The sequence below is a fragment of the Acinonyx jubatus genome, chromosome A2, assembly GCF_027475565.1.
Source record: "Acinonyx jubatus isolate Ajub_Pintada_27869175 chromosome A2, VMU_Ajub_asm_v1.0, whole genome shotgun sequence".
Lineage (NCBI taxonomy): Eukaryota > Metazoa > Chordata > Mammalia > Carnivora > Felidae > Acinonyx > Acinonyx jubatus.
The window spans coordinates 158,948,605-158,970,441 of NC_069383.1; the positions used below are offsets into that span (position 1 = coordinate 158,948,605).

The following is a 21,837-nucleotide window of genomic DNA, read 5'->3' on the forward strand; positions in this document are numbered from 1 at the left end:
TATAAATACCCAAGAAACTAAGAATGGAAGGAAACTACCTCAATACAATAAATGTCAGACATTAAAAAAAAAAATAAAAGAAAAAAACCAACAAATATAGCTGACACCATACTCAATGGTGAAAGACTAAAAGCTTTTCTTCTAAGATCAGGAATAAAACAAGAATGCCTGATCTTATCACTTCTTTTCAACATAATATGAGAAGTCTTAGCCAGAGCAATTAGGCAGGAAAAATAAATAAAAGACATCCAAAATGGAAAGGAAAAAGTAAAATGATCTCTGTTCACAGATGGTATGATCTTATATGTAGAAAACCCCAAACATGTCACACACACACACACACACACAAGCTAATGAATTCAGTAAAGCTAAACACACTAGAGCTAATAAATTCAGCAAAGCTATACAAAGTTGTACAAAGGATATAAAATCAGCACACATAAATCAGTGTGTATCTACACACCAACAATGAACCATCTGCAAAGGAAATCAAGAAAATAATCCCATTTACAATAGCATCAAAAAAGGATACAACGTAATGCTTAGGAATAAACTTAACCAAGGGGCAAACAATTTGTATACTGAAAACTACAAAACATTGTTGAAAGAAACTGAAGAAGACACAGATAAATAAGAAAAGCTTCTGTGTTCACAGATTGGAAGACTTAATATTGTTAAGATGTCAGTACTACCTAAAGCAAGTGACAGATTCACTATGCCATAAAATCCCTATGCAAATTTCAGCAACATTTTATGCAGAAATAGAAAAATCTACCATAAAGTTCATACGGATTTCAAAGACTCTAAATAGCCAAATTACTCTTGAAACATAGGAACACACTCAGAGGCCTCACACTTCATGGTCCTAAAACTTACTACAAAGCACAGTAATCAAAATAGTATGGTGCTACCATAAATACAGACATAGAAATTAATGGAATAGAATAGAGGGCCCAGAAATAAACCCTTGCATATATGGTCAAATGATTTTTGATGAAGGTGGGAAGACAGTTCAGTGGGGTAAAGGACTATCTTTTCAACAAATGGTGTTGGGAAACCAGAATCCACATGCAAAAAAACTGACCCCAAATGTTGGGCCCCTACCTTCCACCATATACAAAAATTAACTTAAAATGGATCAAAGACTCAAACTTAAGAGCTATAGCTATAGAATATTTTGGAAGAAAACATAGAAAGGAAACCTTAGGACATTGGATTTTGCAATGATTTCTTACTTATGGCATCAAAGACACAGACAACAAGAGAAAATCCAGATAAATTGTCCTTCATCAAAATTTAAAAACTTTTGGAGCTTTCTGAGTGGTCTGTATGCCCCAAAGGTACCACAAGGGAAAGCTAGTGGGAGCTGCTGCCTTGTGCCCACTGGTAGATCTGGGTCACTGTGGTCTCCTGCTCCACCTGAAACTTCCAAACCTTATGGTAATGTCTCTTAGATCAACTCTAACTCAGAAGGGGATTGTGGGAGACCTGATTCAGGGTTAGACACTTTAGACACAGTGTGAAATCAACCCATGAAGCATTGCTGTGTTCTACTCTTTTACTGAAATCATGTACATGTGTGTCCCCATACGTAAATGTGGTTGCCAGTGGTTAAATTATGGGTTTGATTACATGCAATAAATATAAAATTTGTATATAGAAAAAAATTTTTAAAAACTTCTGCACATCAAATGACACTATCAACAGAATGAAAAGGCAACTCATGGAATGACAAAAATGTTTGCAAACCATGTATCTGATAAGGGATTAGTATCTAAGATATATAAAGAACTCCACGTCATCAACAACAACAGAACCAAACAATGCACTTAAAAATGGGAAAGGGTTGGGCGTCTGGGTGGCCCAGTCAGTTAAGCATGCGACTTCAGCTCCAGTCATGTTCTCAGAGTTTGTGAGTTAGAGCCCCGCATCGGGTTCTGTGCTGACAGCTCAGAGCCTGGAGCCTGCTTCGGATTCTGTGTCTCCCCCTCTCTCTGCCCCTTCCCTGCTCACTCTCTGTGTTTCTCTGTCTCTCAATAATAAATAAATGTTAAAAAAAATGGGAAAGGGTTTAAATAGACATTTTTCTAAAGACGATATACAAATGGCCAATAAGCACATGAAAAACTATTCAGTATCATTATTCATTAGGAAAGTGCAAATCAACCCCAATGAGATACCACTTCACACTTATTCGGATGACTATTATAAAAACAAGCAAAACAAATAGAAAAAAAAGTTTTGGCAAGTATATGGATAAACTGGAATCTTTGCTGGTTAGAAATATAAAATGGTGTAGATGTTATGGAAGATAGTAAGGCATTTCCTCAAAAAATGAAACCTAGAATTATCATATGATCCAACATTCCACTTTTGGGTATATGCCCCCCAGAAATTGAAAGCAAAGACTCAAATGGATGCTTATACATCTATGTTCATAGAAGCATTATTCACCATAACTACATGTGTGGAAGCAACCCAGGTGTCCATTGCTGCTACAACATGGATGAATCTTGAAGACATTATGCCAAGTGAAATAAGCCATACACGAAAATCCAAATACTGTGTGATTCCACTTATATGAGGTGCAAAGAGGAGTCAGATTCATAGAGACGGCGAAACGGTACTCCCAGTGGCTGGAGGGAGAGGGGATGGGGAGTTAGCCTTTAAGGAGACAGGGTTTTAGTTTGGGAAGATGAAAAGTTCTGGAGATGGATGGTAGGGATTCACAAATGTGAATGTGCTTAATGCCACTGAACTGTACAGTTAAAAATGGTTAAAGTGGACGGGCACCTGGGTGGCTCAGTCAGTTAAGTATCCAACTTCGGTTCAGGTCCTGATCTCACAGTTCATGAGTTCGAGCCCCACATCAGGCTCTGTGCTGATAGCTCAGAGCCTGAAGCCTGCTTTAGATTCTGCATCTCCTTCTCTCTCTGCCCCTCTCTCTCTCTCTCAAAAATAAATAAACACTAAAAAGGTTAAAAATGGTTAAAGTAGTAAAGAGAGAGAGAGAATACGAGTGATTTTACTTTCTCTTTCGTGCCTTCCCATGTTTTCCAAGTTTCCTTCAATTAACATTCTTGCTTTGGTAAAAGAAAGAAGCATGGATGCATTTAAAAAATACATTTTAAAGGATGTTCAAGAAAAATAAAGGCTATTTTGAAAGTTGACTCTTATCAACCACGTCTAATGGCAATAGCATCAGGGAAAAAAAGAACAGGGGAAGCGAAATCATATTTTAGAGGCAATTTATAAGGTGACTTTAGTGAGTGGAATACTGTCCACCTCCCTTCCCCGAAATTCATGTCCACCCAGAACCTCAGACTGTGACCTTATGAAGATTAAGACTTTTTTTCAGGTGAAATAAAGGTAAGGATTTTAAGATGAAACCATTTTAGGATTGGCACTACATCCAAAAACTGGCATCCTTATATAAGGAAGGGATAGCTTTGAGGCACACAGAGCAGAAGGTCATGTGAGGACGAATGCACATCTTGGGTTTATACAGTCCCACGCCAAAGAATGCCAAGGGTCTCCAGCTGCCAGACGAAGCTAGGATAGAAGCAGAAAATGGATTCTTTCTTGGTTTCCAGAGGGAGCTAAGCCTGCCCAAACCTTGATTTTGGACTTCTGGCCTCCGAAACTATGAGAGAATACATTTTGCTGTTAAAAAAAAATGTTAAAAATACAGGGATTCAAATAATGATTGAAAAAAAAACCCCACACTCATTGTCACCTGTGGAAAATGTTAGAGAGCCAAGAAATTATTTTGAAAATCAATAAATAGATGGAAATAATATTAAGATTCAAGCTTTTTTTTTTTTTTTTTTTTTTTTTTTTTTTTTTTTTTTACCAACACTCCTCTACAAATAGTACCTCAGACTGGCCAGAGACTTAAGGAGGGGAAGTTTATTTTTGTAGTATTCCAGCTCATAAATGAATGCCTGGTAGACATTTATTTGCAATCTTTCATCAAATATTGTGTTTAGACAATGAATCTCAATGACTGCAGATTTCACAAAAAGAGAGACAATGGAAAATATGTGCCTCGTCCAGCATTACACTGTTTGTAGCGATATAAACTGGTGCGGCCACTATGAAAAACAGTGCAAAGCTTCAAGAAATAAAAAAATGGAACTACGGTATGATCCAGCCATCTCACTTCTGGGTATATGTCCAAAGGAAGTGAAATCAACTTGAGGAAATACCTCTATGCGCATGTTCACTGCAGCATTATTCACACTAGTCAAGATAAGGAAACAACCTAAGTTGCCCATTGACGAATGAATGAGGAAAATATGGTGTGTATATGTTCAATGGAATATTATTCAGCCTTAAAAATGAAGGAAATCCTTATACTAAGTGAATTAAGTCAGAAAAAGACAGATATCATATGTTTTCACTCATATGTGGAATTTGAGAAACTTCACAGAAGACCGTGGGGGAAGGGAAGGAAAAGTGAGTTACAAACGGAGAGGGAGGCAAACCCATAAGAGACTCTTAAATACAGAGAACAGACAGGTGGGGGGCTGGGGGGGCAGGGAAAATGGGTGATTGGCATTGAAGAGGGCACTTGTTAGGATGAGCATTGTGTGTTACATGTAAGTGATGAATCATGCGAATCTATTCCTGAAGCCAAAACTATACCGTACACAGTGTATGTTAGCTAACTTCACAATAAATTACTTTTTTTAAAAAAACAGCAAAAAAAAAAAAAAATGAAGGAAATCCTGCAACAATTCGTATTGTTTGCAAAAATATGAATGAATGGAAGGAATTATGCTGAGTGAAATGAGCCAGTCAGAGAAAGACAAACATTGCATGGTATCGTTTGTATGTGAAATTTTCTAAAATTTGAATTCATAGAAAGAGAGAGTAGAATAGTAGTCTCCAGTGGCCAGGGGGTGGGGGGAAATTGGGATCAGGTTGGTAAAAAGATAACAAATTTTCAGTTATACGATGAATAACAGGGGCGCCTGGGTGGCGCAGTCGGTTAAGCGTCCGACTTCAGCCAGGTCACGATCTCGCGGTCCGTGAGTTCGAGCCCCGCGTCAGGCTCTGCGCTGATGGCTCAGAGCCTGGAGCCTGTTTCCGATTCTGTGTCTCCCTCTCTCTCTGCCCCTCCCCCGTCCATGCTCTGTCTCTCTCTGTCCCAAAAATAAATAAAAAAAAACGTTGAAAAAAATTTAAAAAAAAAAAGATGAATAACATCTGGAGATATAATGTATACACCATGGTGACTGTAGTTAATAATACTGTACCACACCATTGAAATTTGCTAAGGTAGTAGAATTGAAGTGTTCTCACTAAAAAAAAAAGTAAACCTGTGAGGTGATGGATACGTTAATTAACTTGATTGTGGGGATCCTTTCACAATGTATGTGTATATAAAACCATGACTTTGTATGCTTGAAATATATCACAAAACAATTTTATTTGTCAATTATATCTTAATAAAGTTGGAAAAAAATATATGCATTCTGAAGAAAGTGTAGCAACCACCTGTGGAGTATCCTTCTTCCCCAATATTGAGCCTGATTTTGATTCAAGTGTATACATCTAAACATAAATTATATAATTTATATATAATTTATGTAATTTTTAATTTAATATATATAATTTAATATATAATAAATATATATTTTTATATATTATATTATATATTAATATATATAATTTTTAATTTTTTAATTTTTTTAATGTTTTATTTATTTCTGAGACACAGAGGGAGACAGAATGTGGGCAAGGGAGGGGCAGAGAGAGAGGGAGACACAGAATCTGAAGCAGGCTCCAGGCTCCGAGCTGTCAGCACAGAGCCTGATGCAGGGCTCGAACTCATGAAAGGAGATCATGACCTGAGCCCTGAGTCAAATGCTTAACCGACTGATCCATCAGGCACCCCTAGACAGCAATTAATTAATTGGAACATATGGGTATTTTGGGATTCTAATGTGAAAAACATGATAAAAAGCTATGAGGCAATTTGGGTAATTTGAATATTTGAGGATATATATTATTAACATTTTAAAGTAAAATAATGGTATTGTGTTTATTCTTTTAAAAAGAAGGTTTTTTGGAGCGCCTGGGTGGCTCAGTTGGTTGGGCGTCTGACTTCAGCTCAGGTCATGATCTCATGGTTTGTGGGTTCGAGCCCCACGTCGGGATCCGTGCTGACAGCTCAAGGCTGCAGCCTGCTTCAGATTCTGTGTCTCCCTCTCTCTCTGCCTTCCTACGCTCGCACTGTCTCTCTCTCTCTCTCTCTCTCTCTCTCTCTCTCTCTTTCTCTCTCTCTCTCTCAAAAATAAATAAACATTAAAAAAGGTTAAAAATAAAAGATTTTAAAAAGAAGGTTTTTGGGGGGTGCCTGTGTGACTCAGTTGGTTAAGCTTCTGACTTCAGCTCAGGTCATGATCTCATGGTCTGTGAGTTTGAGCCCCGCATCAGGCTCTGTGCTGACAGCTCAGAGCCTGGAGCCTGCTTCAGATTCTGTGTTTCCCTTTCTCTTTGCCACTCCCCTGCATGCGCGTGCTCTCTCTCTCTCAAAAATAAATATTAAAAAAATTTTAAATAAATAAGGGTTTTTTTAAAGAGACTTACTGAAATCATATGATATATAGAATTTGCTCTGATATAATTCTGGTTAAGAGCTCAAAGTAGAATACAGGTGAACAAGACTCTGAATCAATAATCATTAAAACTGAGTGACAAATACACATGGTTTCATCACATTAAGCTGATCCATGAGAAAAATTGCCCATCTTCTTGGTCAAAAATGGTAGAATGTTGGCAATTTCATATGACTCAGCCTAGTATTATGTTCTCTACTTTTGCCTATGGTTGGCTGATTTCCATAACTTAAGGTTTTTAAAAACTGGCACTTAATGTATCAGTTGGTTCAGTGGGTGTTTATTGAGCGGACATATGACCTGAGATTTCTGGTAGTGACCTCCTAAAACTGAATTCCTAAATACGCAAAGGTAGAGACTCCCACAGATGCCACCCTGGGACCAATATTCAGAGCAAGGATCTGGCTGCAGACCCATGCAGCCAGCCTCTCTCTTGGCGTGTGTCCATCAGGTGAGATTCCACTTGCCCCCTTAGCAGAACTGGAAGGCAGCCACGGTGTCTTTACAGACAGCTGCCCTCTTGGGGGTAAGTGGGGCTGGAGGTAGTCTTTGTTTCTTGGTGTGACATCACTGGGTGAATGTACAGAGGTGTTTCTTGGTTCTTGAGCTGATGAGGAACACTGGCTTCAAAGAAGAGTGGACACCTCCTCTAGGGGAAGCCCTTGACCTTGGAGAGATCCCCAAGGAGAGGATGAAGAGCCATTGGGAAACTGGCAACTTGCACCCAGTTGCCTCCTAAAGACCTGAAACAGTCAATACAGGCGTCCTACTTCCATATCCCAGCCCCCACAGGAAACTGAGGTATTCAGGGAACAGACGTGAAATTGGACAATTTGTCTAACAAGGAGCCTTGGGAATTGACTTCTCTTTGGCCCAGAAATTGTAAATATTCCCTCTGTTCTTACAATTCATCCCCACCCTAGCTTGTCTTCTTTGGGCCAGGTGGATACCTACCTGTGCCTCTGTGAGGCATCCTCTTTGTCTCCGGGATCTGGTCCTCTTTGGGCAACAGAACCAGGATCTCTATTGACTGTCACCAGGGAGGAAACTGAGCCAAGTTTGACTCATGCCTCAGTGATCATGTCAAGAAGAGAAAAGATAGTCCAGTAAGTGGTCTTGGAGGGTAAGAGGAGAGAGTGACAGAGAGCGAGAGAGAGAGAGAGCGCGCACGCAAGAGCGAGCAAGAGCTTGAGAGCCCTTGGAGAGAATGTACACAGTAGAAAGAGAGGACAGACACTGTGTCCTCAGAGAGTGAGCGATTCTACTGGGCTCTAGATAGCACCTAGCTCAGAAGCCTGAATCCAGTGGCCACCCATGCATCTGCTCAATGTAGTCTGGCTGTGATGCTAAGCAAGCCCTTTCCAAAGCCCATGATTTGTAGCATTATCTTTTTTTAATGAATCTATAAATTTTATTTAAAAATATTACTCAGAAACTTATATACACTCCAGTGAGATATTAGTACTGTATGAAATTTTACAGTTGATCATCAGAGAAATTACCTTCAGGAATAGATGCATTTTATAAAGCTCAGATTTTTATAATTCTAGAGGCAAGTGTAATTTACTCATCAAGCATCTAACAATTTCAAGTATTAAGGGCGTTTAAAGCTCACATCTGCTGGAAATTTTATAATTAAAAATCCCCAATGAAGAGAGGCAGCTTCTAACAAATAAATATCTAGTTTTTGCTGTTAAACTAATACTTTATTTTGATTTGCTTACAGATTTTAAGTTTATTAGTTTGAGGTTAATTTTATTAAAAATCATTTATCACTTTGAAGTTTTAAAAATACCTTTTTGTCCATTAACATTTTCACTTTTCTGGTTAAGCACACTTCAGATATAAAAGTTATCAAACTTCCCAAAAATACTTTGGAACTGTTGCTACATAGATGGACAGTGTGACCTTTAAAGGATCATCTGTATTTGACATAACTTATATGATCAAATATTAATTTTGAAAGGTTATCAAAAGTTAGGTACTGCGTTAAGAAAAGAATCTATCCCAAAATGTGAATCATGAACTTGACCGTGATTCAAATTAATCATTTCACTTATTTTAATATACAGGTTTGAATGAAAAAATGTTTGCTAAATGTGATTAATGTTCTCCCCATATTTAAGAAATATAATATTTCAAACTTTTTTATAGTATGCATATTAATACATCACATTTTTTTCAAAATTTAGGTTAAACCAGTAATTCAAAAAGGCATTAAACCCCTATTGAAAACTAAATTGAAACTTTAATTCATGTTGTTTGGGTTAATTAAAAAAAATAGTCATTGAAACTCGTGAGGTTTTCAAATTCAATAGCTCAATGATAACTGTTTCTTTAGGCAGACAATTCTTTGAACTGGAGACTTTAAGTATAAGGAGTCTCCCTTCTCCTGCAACAAGCATGAAGCATAATCTTAGTATGTGGACCTGCTTTCCCGAGCCCAGTTGAGTATCTCAAAGAAGAAAGTGTTTCCACCAGGCTCTGTTGGCGTAAGTTTGAGTTATTTCCATCACTGAGCTTCTGAAGTCATTGGAAATCCCTAATCTTTCCCAACTGAGAAACCCTGGACACCAAGCACTGGGGCTCCATGTGGGATATGAGTTGTGTGCTTTCTTGAGTGGAACTTCATTAAGATGATTAGGGAGCATGTGAGACTTCCAGTTCCAGAGACTTAAACTTTTCCCAAGAGTTCTGGAAAAACAGCAAGTGGCAGAATAAGTGAGTGAGAATTTGGTGGAGGATGGTACGGGGGCCAGGGAAAGCCAGAAAGAGAGAATGCAGAAGGGCAGCGTGGCTCAGTAGAAGGGCTCTGAGTTTTGGACTCAGGTGGACACACACTGGAACCAAGCTCATTTAATAACTGTGGGAGCCTCACAGAATTCTCCATGCTGGGCCTCAATCATCTCATTTGTAAAAAGGGGAGCATAATCCCTTCCTCACAGTTTGTTGTTAGGACAACATGTCATATATGTAGTATGTCTACTATAGTGCTTGGCACATACTAGGGATTCATTAGGTAATATGAAATCTGAGGAAACACAGAGACAGGAAATGACGGGGAAGGAGGGGTGGTGAGGGGGATTTGCATATTGGTTACCCTCCCCCCTCCAATCTGGTATAAAACATAATTTTAGGAGGGCAGTAGTAAATACAGCAAAACATACAGGTTTGCCAGAGAATCAGATTTCTTTCATGTGAAGGTAAACATTTGGATTTTGTTCAGTGGACGACAGTGGTTCGTAGTCTTTTGTGTAGATGCCAGAATTTCCAGGGATCACTGCCTGATTCAGCTGCATTTCCTGAGTACTTTTATAATTCTCAGGGCAATTTTCTATTATGTCCATTTCCGCATAATTTAGTAAATGCCTCTTGAGTCTGTTTCCTTTATTAAACTGTGAATTTATCCATTCACTTCAGATTCTTGAAATACAGAGATCAAGAGTATAGGCCCTAGATTCAGACTGCTTGGTTTAGCTCTGCAACCTGCTGTCTTTGAGACACCATTTGATTTTCTTAATCTCCTTGTGTCTCCATTTCCTTATATGTGAAACAGAACCCACCTCAGTGGGTTGTTGTGAGTAGCAAATTGGCAAAGAACTTAAGGGAGGGTCTGGCATTATTGGAGGCACTCAAAATAAAAGAAAATTATTATTTAATCATGCACATATTGAGCAATTGTGTTTATGCTTCCTATATCTCGGATAAGATGCTGGGTGCAAAAATGAACAGACATACAGTCTCTGCTCTCATGTCTTAGGAGGGCAAGGTCTGTGTCTTTTCACGTCTTTGTCCCACCACTCAGCCCAATCAATAATTGTTGATGGAATTGGTAGAATAAATGAGTGAATGAATGGGAAAGTGAATAAAAGTGATATGGTCAGAGGTATACTTCATGAGAATTTATCTGGCAGTGACTTCAGGACGGTTTGGAAGACGGAGAATGGATGCATAAGGACTAACTAAGAACCAGAACTTGGATTAAGGCAACCCAGAACTAATGGAAGCCTTGATTTACTCTCAAGTAATGGCGGGAGGAGGAGGTAGATGGAAAACGACTAGAAGAATGGAACATTCAACTTCTGGAAGATGTGGTGGCTCATTGATGAATTGGCTTTGGCAGTGGAAGCAATGAGGGAGGAAGAGTCAGTTTTGGTCACAGTTGTCTAGAAGGATGGTGATTTCATTCACAGAAAGAGAGGCTCTAGCAGAAAATAGACTTTATTTTTTTTATCTAATGAACTTGCCATGCAGGATGGAAAAGAAAGGGCTATCACTGCTTATTATAACCATTCTATTCTGTGTCAGACACTGCAGATAATTTTATGTGCATGTCTCATTTAATCCTCGACCATTACCATCATTCCTTTTTGACAACGACAGTGAGGTTTTAGTGGTTAGGCAATTCACTCAAGGTCACTTAGCTACCAGGTGGTGAGCCCAGGAACCATCTAGGTGTTTCTCTTTTCAAAGTCCTTCCTTTACATATCAGGTGACGCTGCCTGATGTTGACTGAGACCATACTGTGATGCTGAGCGCTGCTTTGGTCACTTTTCACGGGCTACCTCGCTCCAGCTTCTAAGAAAACTCAGAGGTGGATATTATTTCTCCCAAGTGTATAAAGATACAGAAAAAGAAGTTTAGAGAAGTTACTAGTCACTTGGTTTAGAAGCCAGGGTTTTAATTCTAGTCCATCTGGATCCAATTATCTGCATGCTTCTCATCATTCCACTCTACATTCGTGCAAATTTTCCAGATGAGTTGGCAGGCAGCAACTCAGGTCTGGGTGTTGGAAGCTTGGAGTTGTAAGTCTGAGAATCACGTCTGAAAACTAGCAGACCCTCTACAAAGAAAGTTTTGAAAACTTGGATCCTAACTTGGAGCTGAGGACGTTTTATGAAAACCCTGAAATAGTATGTGTCAAGGTATATATTTTCGGGGGTGGGGGGTGGGGGAAGGCCTATAGTTTAGCAGAATCTCCAAAGGATTGTGGGACCAAAACTGTTAAGGAAAAGAGAGCCAAAGTGAGAACACTTAAGATCTACCCCCTCAGCAAATTTCAAGTATATAATATAGTATTGGTGCACATTAGATACCCAAATCTTACTCATCTTCTGCCTGTAAGCTTATACCATTTGACCAGTAGCTCCCCAGTTCCCCAAGCCCCTGGGAACTAACCACCACTCTACTGGCTGTTTCTATGAGTTTGACTTTTTAAAAAATTCCCCATATAAGTGGGATCATACAATATTTGTCTGTCTCGGGCCGGAATATTTCCACCTAGCATAAAGTCCTCTGGGTTCATCCATGTTGTCACAAATGACAAGATTTTCTTTGTTCTTGTGGCTGAATTTTATATATATATCCTACAGCTTCTCTATTCAGTCCCCATTGATGGACATTTAGGTTGTTTCCACATCTTGGCTATTGTGAATAATGCTACGATGAACTTGGGAGAGCAGATATCCATTTGAGATACTGATTTGGTTTCCTTCAGATACATACCCAGAAGAGGGATTGTTGGATCATATGATAGTTCTGTCTTAAGTTTTTTGATGTTTTATTTATTTTTGAGAGACAGAGTGCAAGTGGGGGAGGAGAAAGACAGAGGGGGACAGAGGATCCAAAGCGGGCTCTGCACTGACAGCAGCAAGCCCAAAGCAGGGCTCAAACTCATGAACCATGAGATCATAATCTGAGCCAAAGTCAACCAACTAAGCCACCCAGGTGCCCTTCTATCTTAATGTTTTGATGAACCTCCACACTCTTTTCCAAAGTGGCCACACCAATGTACCCTTCTACAAAAAGTGTACAAGGATTCCCTTTACTCCATATCATCGCCAACAGTTATTATATATTGTCTTTTTGGTAAAAGCCATCTAAAAGGTGTGAGGTGATATCTCATTGTGATTTTTATTTGTGTTTCCCTGATATTGAACACCTTTTCATGTACCTGTTGGACATTTGTATCTCTTCTTTAGGGAAATGTCTATTCAGCTTCTTTGCCCATTTTAATCAGATTATTTGTATTTTTGCTATTGAGTGGTGTAAGTTCCTTACATATTTTGGATATATCCTCCATCAAATATATGGTTTGCAGATATTTTCCCCCATTCCATAGGTTGGCTTTTCCTTTGGTTGATTGTTTCCTTTTGCCATAGTCTTGCCTGTTGATTTTTGCCTTTGTTTCCTGTGCTTTTGGTGTCATTTATTTAAAAAAAAACATTGCTAAAACCAATATGAAGGAGCTTTCCCCCGTGGTTCTCTTCTAGGAGTTTTATGGATTCAGATCTTATATTTATGTTTTTAGTGCATTTTGAGTTATTTTTTGTGAGTGGTGTAAGATAGGAGTCTGTGTTCATTCTTTTGCATGTGAATATTCAGTTCCCACAACACCATTTATTGAAGAGACCATCCTTTCTCCATTGTGTGTTCTAGGCACCCTTGTAAAAGATCAGTTCACTGTCTGTGCATGGATTCATTTCTGGCTCTTTATTCTATTCCACTGATCTCTATGTCTGTTTTTATGCTGGTACCATACTGTTTTGATTACTAGAGCTTTGTAATATAGTTGAAGTCAGGAAATGTGATGCCTCCAGCTTTGTTCTTTCTCAGGATTGCTTTGTTTTTTTGCGTGGGGGGGGTCTTTTGTGGTTGCATACAAAGTTTAGGATTGTGTCCTTTATTTCTGTGAAAAATGCCACTGGAATTTTGATAGTGATTGTATTGAATCTGTAGCTCACTTTGAGTAGAATGAACAATTTCACAATATTAATTATTACAATTGGTGAACACAGGATATCTTTCCATGTATTTGTGTCTTCTCCAATTTCTTTCATCAGTGCTTTATAGTTTTTGGTATATAGATCTTCCACCTTTTTGGTTAAATTTATTCCTAAGTGTTTTACTTGTTTTGGATGCTATTGTAAATGGGATTGTTTTAATTATTTCTTTTTCAGATAGTTCATTGTTAGTGTATAGAAATGCAACTAATTTTTGTGTATTTATTTCATATCCTGCAACTTTACTGACTCATTTATTAGTTCCAACAGTGTGTGTGTGTGTGTGTGTGTGTGTGTGTGTGTGTGTGTGGTTTTTTTAGGAATTTCTATATATAAGATCATATGCATGATTTTTTTTCCTGATTTTATTGAATTATCTTTCTATAGCTCATTGAGCTTCCTTAAGACATCTATTTTTAATTCTTTATCAGGCAGATCATAGATCTACATTTCTTTGGTGTCACTCACTAGAAAATTATTGTGTACCTTTGGTTGTGTCATGTCTTGTTGATTTTTAATGTTCCCTGAAATCATGCATTGATGCTTTTCACATCTGAAGAAGCAGTTACCTCCTCCAATCTCTAAAGACTGGCTTTGGGAGAAAAATCTCTCTTTTAACCCTCCCAGGGATTCTTAGGCTCTTCAATGGATTCTTAGACCCTTTCAATAAATACACCTGCTTCACACTTCTTGTTTCCTACACTGGGTGGAGGGGACATTCTTAAGATTGTTTGCCTTCTCTTGATTCTGAAAAGCCAGGCCAGGGGCTGACAGCCTTCATTTTATTTTCCTTAGAGCGGTGCCCTGAAATGCCCAAGTTTGTGTGCTTTCTCTCAGTTCCTCAGAGTTGGACTGGTTTTCTACACTTGCCCACTAGCCCTCTGCAAATGCCCACACTTGCTGCCCTTGGAGGCATACATGCACAGGGAGCCAGCCATGGTTGGTTGGTGTTCCTGGGTGAGGCACACATAGCACTGGGAGTACCTGCTGGAGAGTTGGGAGGGTCAACAGGTGACAGGCATTCCCAGTGGTGTGTGGGCTGGCTTCCTGATGGAATCTGTGGAATCATTAGCAGGATCTGTGTCCCTTCAATGCATTCCAAGCCCTCCCTGCTCTGCTCCCAGCCTCTCCCTTCCCTCAGTCATGAAGCTCACCTTCATGGGGTGAGAAAAAGGTGGGTCTCTTTGTCAGCATCCTGTACAGCTGGGGGTACTCAGGCATTCACTCACACACTCTCACTTTCCCCCGTGGGAAAAATCAAGGGCTGAGGGTATTTCCTTGGCACTGAGCTGTGCTGCCTTGAGGGATGTGTGATGTTGCTGAAGTGAAGCTGTCCTTCTTACCCCCTTCAAAGTGCCAAACCTCAGGTTGATTTTGCTCCAGTTGTGTGCTGGAACTTCCCCACTGGACCCCGAACTTGTACACACATACTCTCGTTGATGGGTAATCGTCAGACTTGGTGTTCTTTGTGGGGGATAGAAAACCATTGTGACATCACCCAGAAAATGGTCATTAAAGGGATACAGGATTATGAACTGAGCACATATGATCATGTAATCTGTCCAGGTGTGTAAGTCTTCTCTTATGACTTTCAATAGTTTTAAAGTTTCAAGCTTTCTTTTCTACATTATGCTTTTAAGAACATGAATTTACCTCTACGTACTGGTTTAGCTGCATCTCCTTTGATGAGGTAGGTTTTTTTAGTATAGTTGATACACAGTGTTATGTTAGTGTCAGGTACACAACATAGGGATTCAACTTCTCTAGACATTATGTTATTCTCACCACAGGTGTAGCCACCATCTGTCACCATATGATGCTGTTACATCATTGACTGTATTCCCTATGCTGTGCCTTTTATTCCTGTGACTTAATTCATTCCATAACTGGAAGCTAGTATCTCCCGCTCCCATTCACCCATTTTGCTGATTCCCCCCACCCTTCCCTCTGGCAACCATCAGTTTGTTCTCTGTGTTTAGAGTTCTGATTTTGCTTTTTGGTTGTTCATTTGTCTTTTTTTTAATTTTTAAAAATTAGATTTATTTATTTTTGAGAGAGAGAGAGAGACAGAGTGTGAGAGGGGCAGAGAGAGCTAGAAGGAGACACAGAATGCAAAGCAGGCTCCAAGGGTCTGAGCTGTCAGCACAGAGCCCAACGTGGGGTTTGAACCCACGAACTGTAAGATCATGACCCGAGCCAAAGTCGGACACTCAACTGACTGAACCACCCAGGCGCCCCTGTTCATTTGTCTTTTTTAAGATTTCACACATGAGTGAAATCATATGGCATTTGTCTTTGTTTGACTTATTTCACTTAGCATGATACACCCTAGGTCCGCCCATATTGTTGCAAATGGCAAGATCTCATCCTTTTAAAAGGCTGTGTAATATTCCATTGTGTGTATCTATATTTATATGGATATAGATAGTTAGGTTTTTAAAAAACTATAAATATTACTGGTTTCAATGGTGATGTCTTCTTTGATGCATACATTATTTTAAAATGTGCTTTTAATATTTCCAAACATGTAGGAAGAAGTTGATTGTCTTTTATTAGTGATTTCTAACTTTATTACATTATGATAATTGAACAGGCTCTGTTTGATATGTATTCTCTGCTATTAAGATTTGCTTTATGGCCTAGTTTTTATAGATATATGTCCTTGAAAATGTGGATTCTCTAATAATTTAATGTAGTGCTCAAATCAAGCTGGTTAATTGCATTGTTCAAATTTTCTATACCCTTACCAAAATTTTACCCCCCTCGTCTATCAATTACTAAAAAAGATATGACAAAATATCTTAATATGATATGATTTATCATTTTTTCCTTACGTTTCTGTTAGCTTTTTTCTTTATATATTGTAAGTCTATGCTATTAAGTGTATATTAGGAGTTGTTTGGGGTTTTTTTTTCCTTTTCTGGTGAATTGTTCCTTTTATTATTATATAATGACTTTCTTTATCCCTTTTAATGTCTTTGCCTTAAGTACATCTTATCAGTAAACTACTCATCTTCATTTGGGTTAGTATTTTTTCATATACTTGTATTATTCCTTTATAGCCAACCTTTCTGTGTCATTACAGTTTAGGTATATCTCTTGTACACATGAGATAATAGAATTTTGTTCCTTTGTCCAATTTGAGATTTTCTGTTTTTAAAGATTAGTTAAAGCCATTTAAACATTTGTGCATTGACTGATGAATGGATAAAGAAGATATATATACACAGTGGCATACATATACAATGGAATATTACTCGGTGATCAAAAAGAATGAAATCTTGTCATTTGCAACAATGTGGCTGGAACTTGAATGTATTATGCTAAGTGAAATAAGTCAGTCAGAGAAAGACAAATATCATATGATGTATGTGAGTTTAAAAAAAAACAGATGAACATAGGGGAAGGGAATGAAAAATAAACAAAGATAAAAACAGAGGGAGGCAAACCATAGGAGCTTCTTGAATATAGAGAATGAACTGAGGGTTGCTGAAGGGGAGTTTGAGGGGGATGGGCTAAGTGGGTGATGGGCATTAAGGAAGGTACTTGTTGGGATGAGCACTGGCTGTTATACATAAGTGATGAATCACTAGGTTCTACTCCTGAAATCAACACTATACTGTATGTTAACTGACTTGATTTTTTTTTTAAAAAGCACTCAGTTTTTATGCACACACACACACAGCCATTTAACACTTGTAATTACTTATATATTTTGTGATTTTTTTTTTACTTCTTTATATTTCCTTTCCTGACTTAAAGTAGTTTGATCAAAATCTCTTCAATTCTGTTGTGTCCCTACTATAACTTACAAATTATAAATTCTGTATCCATTATTTTAGTGGTTACACCTAAACTTAAATCATGTAGAAAGTCCAAAATACTCAATATTTCTCTTTTCCTGCAACTCAATACAAGGACCTTTCAACTTAATTCTTCCTCTTGAGTATATATAATCGTTACCTAATATCTTACTCCATCTTTTTCATACATTTCTTCTTCCTTTTTTCTTCTCTTCTCCTCCTCCTCCTTCCTCTTATTATGATTTTATATATTTTTAAGTTTATTTATTTATTTTTGAGAGAGAGAGACAGAGCACAAGCAGGAGAGGGGCAGACACACACACACACACACACACACACACACACACACACACAGAATCTGAAACAGGCTCCAGGTTCTGAGCTGTCAGCACAGAGCCTGACATGGGGCTCGAACCCACAAACCACGAGATCATGACCTGAGCTGAGGTTGGACACTTAACTGACTGAGCCACCCAGGCATCCTTTATTATTATCTTAAAATTCAACATTTTATTTTTTCTGCATATAAACAAATTGCTTGGCTGTTCATTGCTTCCTGGATATTGCTTATTTTTAATTCAATTTGTTTTATCCTGAAGTAAATCCCTTAGTAGTTTTTTCAGTAAGTTTTCATGTATGGTATACTCTTAATCTTTCTCTGAAATGGGAATATCCATGGGAGGGTCCTACTACCAAACCTTGACATATGAGTTGCTGTAAACTCTTCATCAACGGTTCAAGATGTAACATGTTATACGTAGTCTGGATGGGAAATTGGTTGTAATCTCACGTGATCTTCCAGAATCATTTCTGTAGTATGCATGTAACTTCCCCTTTCAACACCTCCAGAGAAATTATACCCATGGAACCAAGGAACCGAACCAGCGCATTAGAATTCATCCTCCTGGGGCTTTCAGAAACTCCAGAGCAGGAGACCCTCCTCTTCTCTCTGTTCCTCTGCATGTATGTGGTCACAGTACTGGGGAACCTGCTCATCATCCTGGCCATCAGCTCAGACTCCCACCTCCACACCCCCATGTACTTCTTCTTAGCTAACCTGTCTTTGGTTGATTTCTGCCTGGCCACCAACACAGTCCCCAAGATGCTGGTGAACATCCAAATCAGGAGCAAGTCAATCTCCTATGCCTGCTGCCTGACCCAGATGTACTTTTTCCATTTCTTTGGCATCATGGACAGTGTCCTGATTGCCGTGATGGCTTATGACAGGTTTGTGGCTATATGTCACCCCTTACACTATACCGCCATCATGAGCCCACGCCTCTGTGGCCTGCTGGCAGGTGGCCCATGGGTGTTTTCTTGCTTCATCTCCCTCACTCATATCCTCCTGATGGCTCGTCTGGTTTTCTGTGGGAACAATGAGCTACCTCACTACTTCTGTGACCTCACTCCCCTTCTCAGGCTTTCTTGCACTGACACGTCTGTGAACAAGATCTTTGTGCTCATTGTGGCTGGGCTGGTGATAGCCACACCTTTTATCTGCATCCTGGCCTCCTATGCTCGCATCATTGTGGCCATCATGAAAGTCCCTTCTGCAGGAGGCAGGAAGAAAGCCTTTTCCACCTGCAGCTCCCACCTCTCTGTGGTTGCTCTCTTCTATGGGACCACCATTGGGGTCTATCTGTGTCCCTCCTCTGTCCGCACAGCTGTGAAGGAGAAAGCCTCTGCTGTGATGTACACTACAGTCACCCCCATGCTGAACCCCTTTATCTATAGCTTGAGGAACAGAGATCTGAAGGGGGCCCTGAGGAAGCTTGTCAACAGAAAGATCACTTCATCTTCCTGACCACAAGGACACCTGGAAACTTCCAGGAAGTAAGATCTCAACATCTAGGGTCTTGGGCACAAGTATGGAATTGCACAGTTTGGGAGAACAGCCACTTTGGATTTTGAATGGCAGAACTTTAAAAGGAAATCTCAAGATGGCCCTATTACTATGTTCTCAATTACTGGGACCAGTAAAAGTCCTTTTGGATATGTCTGATGTTGCCTTCCCAGGAAGATCAGTCTAGCCCTACCAGATTGGATTTGTCCTGATTCAAAATCAAGTTAGCTCTCCACAGATATTTAAGTATGTATTCTGGACTTGATGTAGGTGCTGGCCATGGAGTGGTGGAGTTTATAGTTGGGTGTAGGAGAAGATACTGGGCACTAACTATAATAGAATGAAATACGCACACGAGGGCAAGGATAGGACAGAGTAGGAAAACCCAACAGAGTCTGGAAGGGGGAATCAGGGAAGGTTTCCTAGGAGAGATGATCCTGCACCTCAAAGGATAAGGTGATGTTTTCCAGGCAAATATGAGGAGAAAGAGTATCAGAAAAAGGAAAAAAAAAAACCCCAGTATGTGAAAAGATCAGAGAGAAAGAGAAAGAGAGAGAAAGATACATTTTTGAAGTGAAAAACCAGTTATGGTGAATGACTTGGGTCATGCCTGATCGAGGACTTTGGGACCAACTCAAGAGTTTTGCTTTTTCCAGAGAACCAGGCAGTTAATTGACTTCCAGGGACCAAAGTCAGGGAGCATGTGAATGAATCATGCCCCCCCCCCCCGCCCTTCACTCCTATTCTGTCTTCTGGAGGAAAAAGATGGCATGAGCTAGATAAAAGTTGTACAAGTCACAAGGGAAAAAATTCAGACCATGCATTAAGGAGATGAGGGATGGTATAAGTCTTTCAAAGAGATAAATGCCAATCAATTGAATCATGAATGTCTAAGCCAGAAGGAAGCTAAGGCATATCTCCATCATCATATATGCCTGTGGAATGCATAGGAGTAGTAACACTGCTTACAACAGAAGTGAGAGCTAGGTTTCTAGTTTTCCTTGTATCTCATTATCATGTTCCTTTGCACTATCTCATTTCCCCATTCTATAGCCCCTATGAAAGCAATATGTCTCATTTACGTCTATTGTGAAGTAGTTCTCGTCTTTATACGGAGATTACAACAAAAATGGAACGAGCAGTGACTTTGGGCTCTATTTCTGGGCTGACTGAGCAGTGAATGGGGCCAACATTTTTCAAGTGGTGCTAAAGAGCTGACATTATCTTAAGTGGAATGACTTTGAATAATCACACATCTAGTTTGCTTATGTTACTTTCCTTCCAAGAGAATTACATTAGACTTTCTCTGTTGAACAAACAGACCACCAGACCTGGCCCTGTTGTAGGCTGGAAAGATGATGCTCTCTGGGAATACTGTGGTGAAGAAAGCTCAGCACTTAAGGATATTGGAGTTTGCATTGGGCAACCCATCATTCTGGTCAGGGATTTTCTGGAATAACCAAAAACTAGGTGATGGCTGAACCACAGCTCTCTCTCCTTGTAGATCCCCTCCCTCCTCCTGCCATATGCATGCAAGTGGTTACAGTGATGGTTGGGAGACTGGATGCAGAGGGGAATGCCTGGTGCCAGTAAAAATGTCTTAAGGTTCTGTCAGCCAAACCACCTCTGTCTTGTTTCATGTTAAAAAGTTAAGGCCTCACCTCCAGGAGAGATTTATCCTGGTAGTCCTGACAATATCAACTTCCAACATTTCCTGGCATCAACATGTGTTTAATTAATTCATTCAACAAATATTTACCAAGTGGCCTTTGTACCAGCTGTTATTCTAAGCACTGGCAATAGAGCAGTAAGCAAGACAGGAAAAAAAAGCCATTTCCTATGACTGCAAGCTTTAGTACAAAGGAGATTTTTAAGGAGTGGAACTCTTCTGTATCCTGATATCAGAGCAATGGCTTTGAAGGTATGAAAAACTTTAAATAGTGTTCTATTTCCCCAGACCCCACAAATCTATACATGGGATGAAATTCCAAGAACCGTGCACCAGAACAAAAGTTAATTTTACCGAAATGATTTTTTAGATAAAATTAAACACTAGAAAACAAAGCAACCATTCCCATTTCAGCAGAGAAAACAATAAAGAAATAATTGATGTGCCAGATAATTACCAATGGTGAGAAGGACTTCAGAGGTATAATGGAGGGTATGTGACAGAGACAGACGAGGGGGGTATTTTAATATGGGCATTTCTGAGGGCATTCTGTCTCTGTGAAGATGACTTCTGAGCTTAGACCTGAATCAGGCCAAGAAGAATGTATTCCTATAAAGAAGGTGGGAATAGTGTGTCAGAAGAGGGGAACTGGACACACAAAGTCAGGAACAAGTTGGTATTTAGTTTTAAGGAGATGTTTATGTTTTAAAAATGTATCTAGATTTGTCTAAACAAATTAGATTTTCAGGAACAAAATCCTACAAGTATCATATAACTTGGCTTCAAACAACCAACAGTTATTATCCTGTGATTTCTGTGGGTCAGGAAATTGGGAGTGGCTTAGCTCAGTGACTTGGCTCAGGGTCTCTGATAGGGCAGTAGCCACAATGTCAGTGGGGACTGTGGTCCTGTCCTGTCTTGACTGGATCAGGGGATCTGGTTCCACCGTCACTCTGAGCGGATCTCCATTCCTCACTGATCAAAGACAGCAGTTCCTGGACATTTGGATCTCTCCATAGTGGAGTGAGAGAGAGAGAGAGAGAAACAGAGAGGGAGAGACTGAAAGGGAGACAGAAAGAGACTGAGAGCGAGAGAGAGACAGGCAGAGAGACAG

At 39.4% G+C, this 21,837-nt stretch overlaps 1 protein-coding gene across 1 annotated transcript; it reads left to right on the forward strand.

Moving 5' to 3' along the window:
* The first annotated feature begins 18,070 nt into the window (after nucleotides 1-18,070).
* On the forward strand, nucleotides 18,071-19,015 carry LOC106979018 (olfactory receptor 24). Its single transcript, XM_015076778.3, has one exon. The coding sequence runs from the start codon at nucleotides 18,074-18,076 to the stop codon at nucleotides 19,013-19,015; it is 942 nt and encodes a 313-aa protein (XP_014932264.3). The 5' UTR covers nucleotides 18,071-18,073.
* Nucleotides 19,016-21,837: the final 2,822 nt, after the last annotated feature.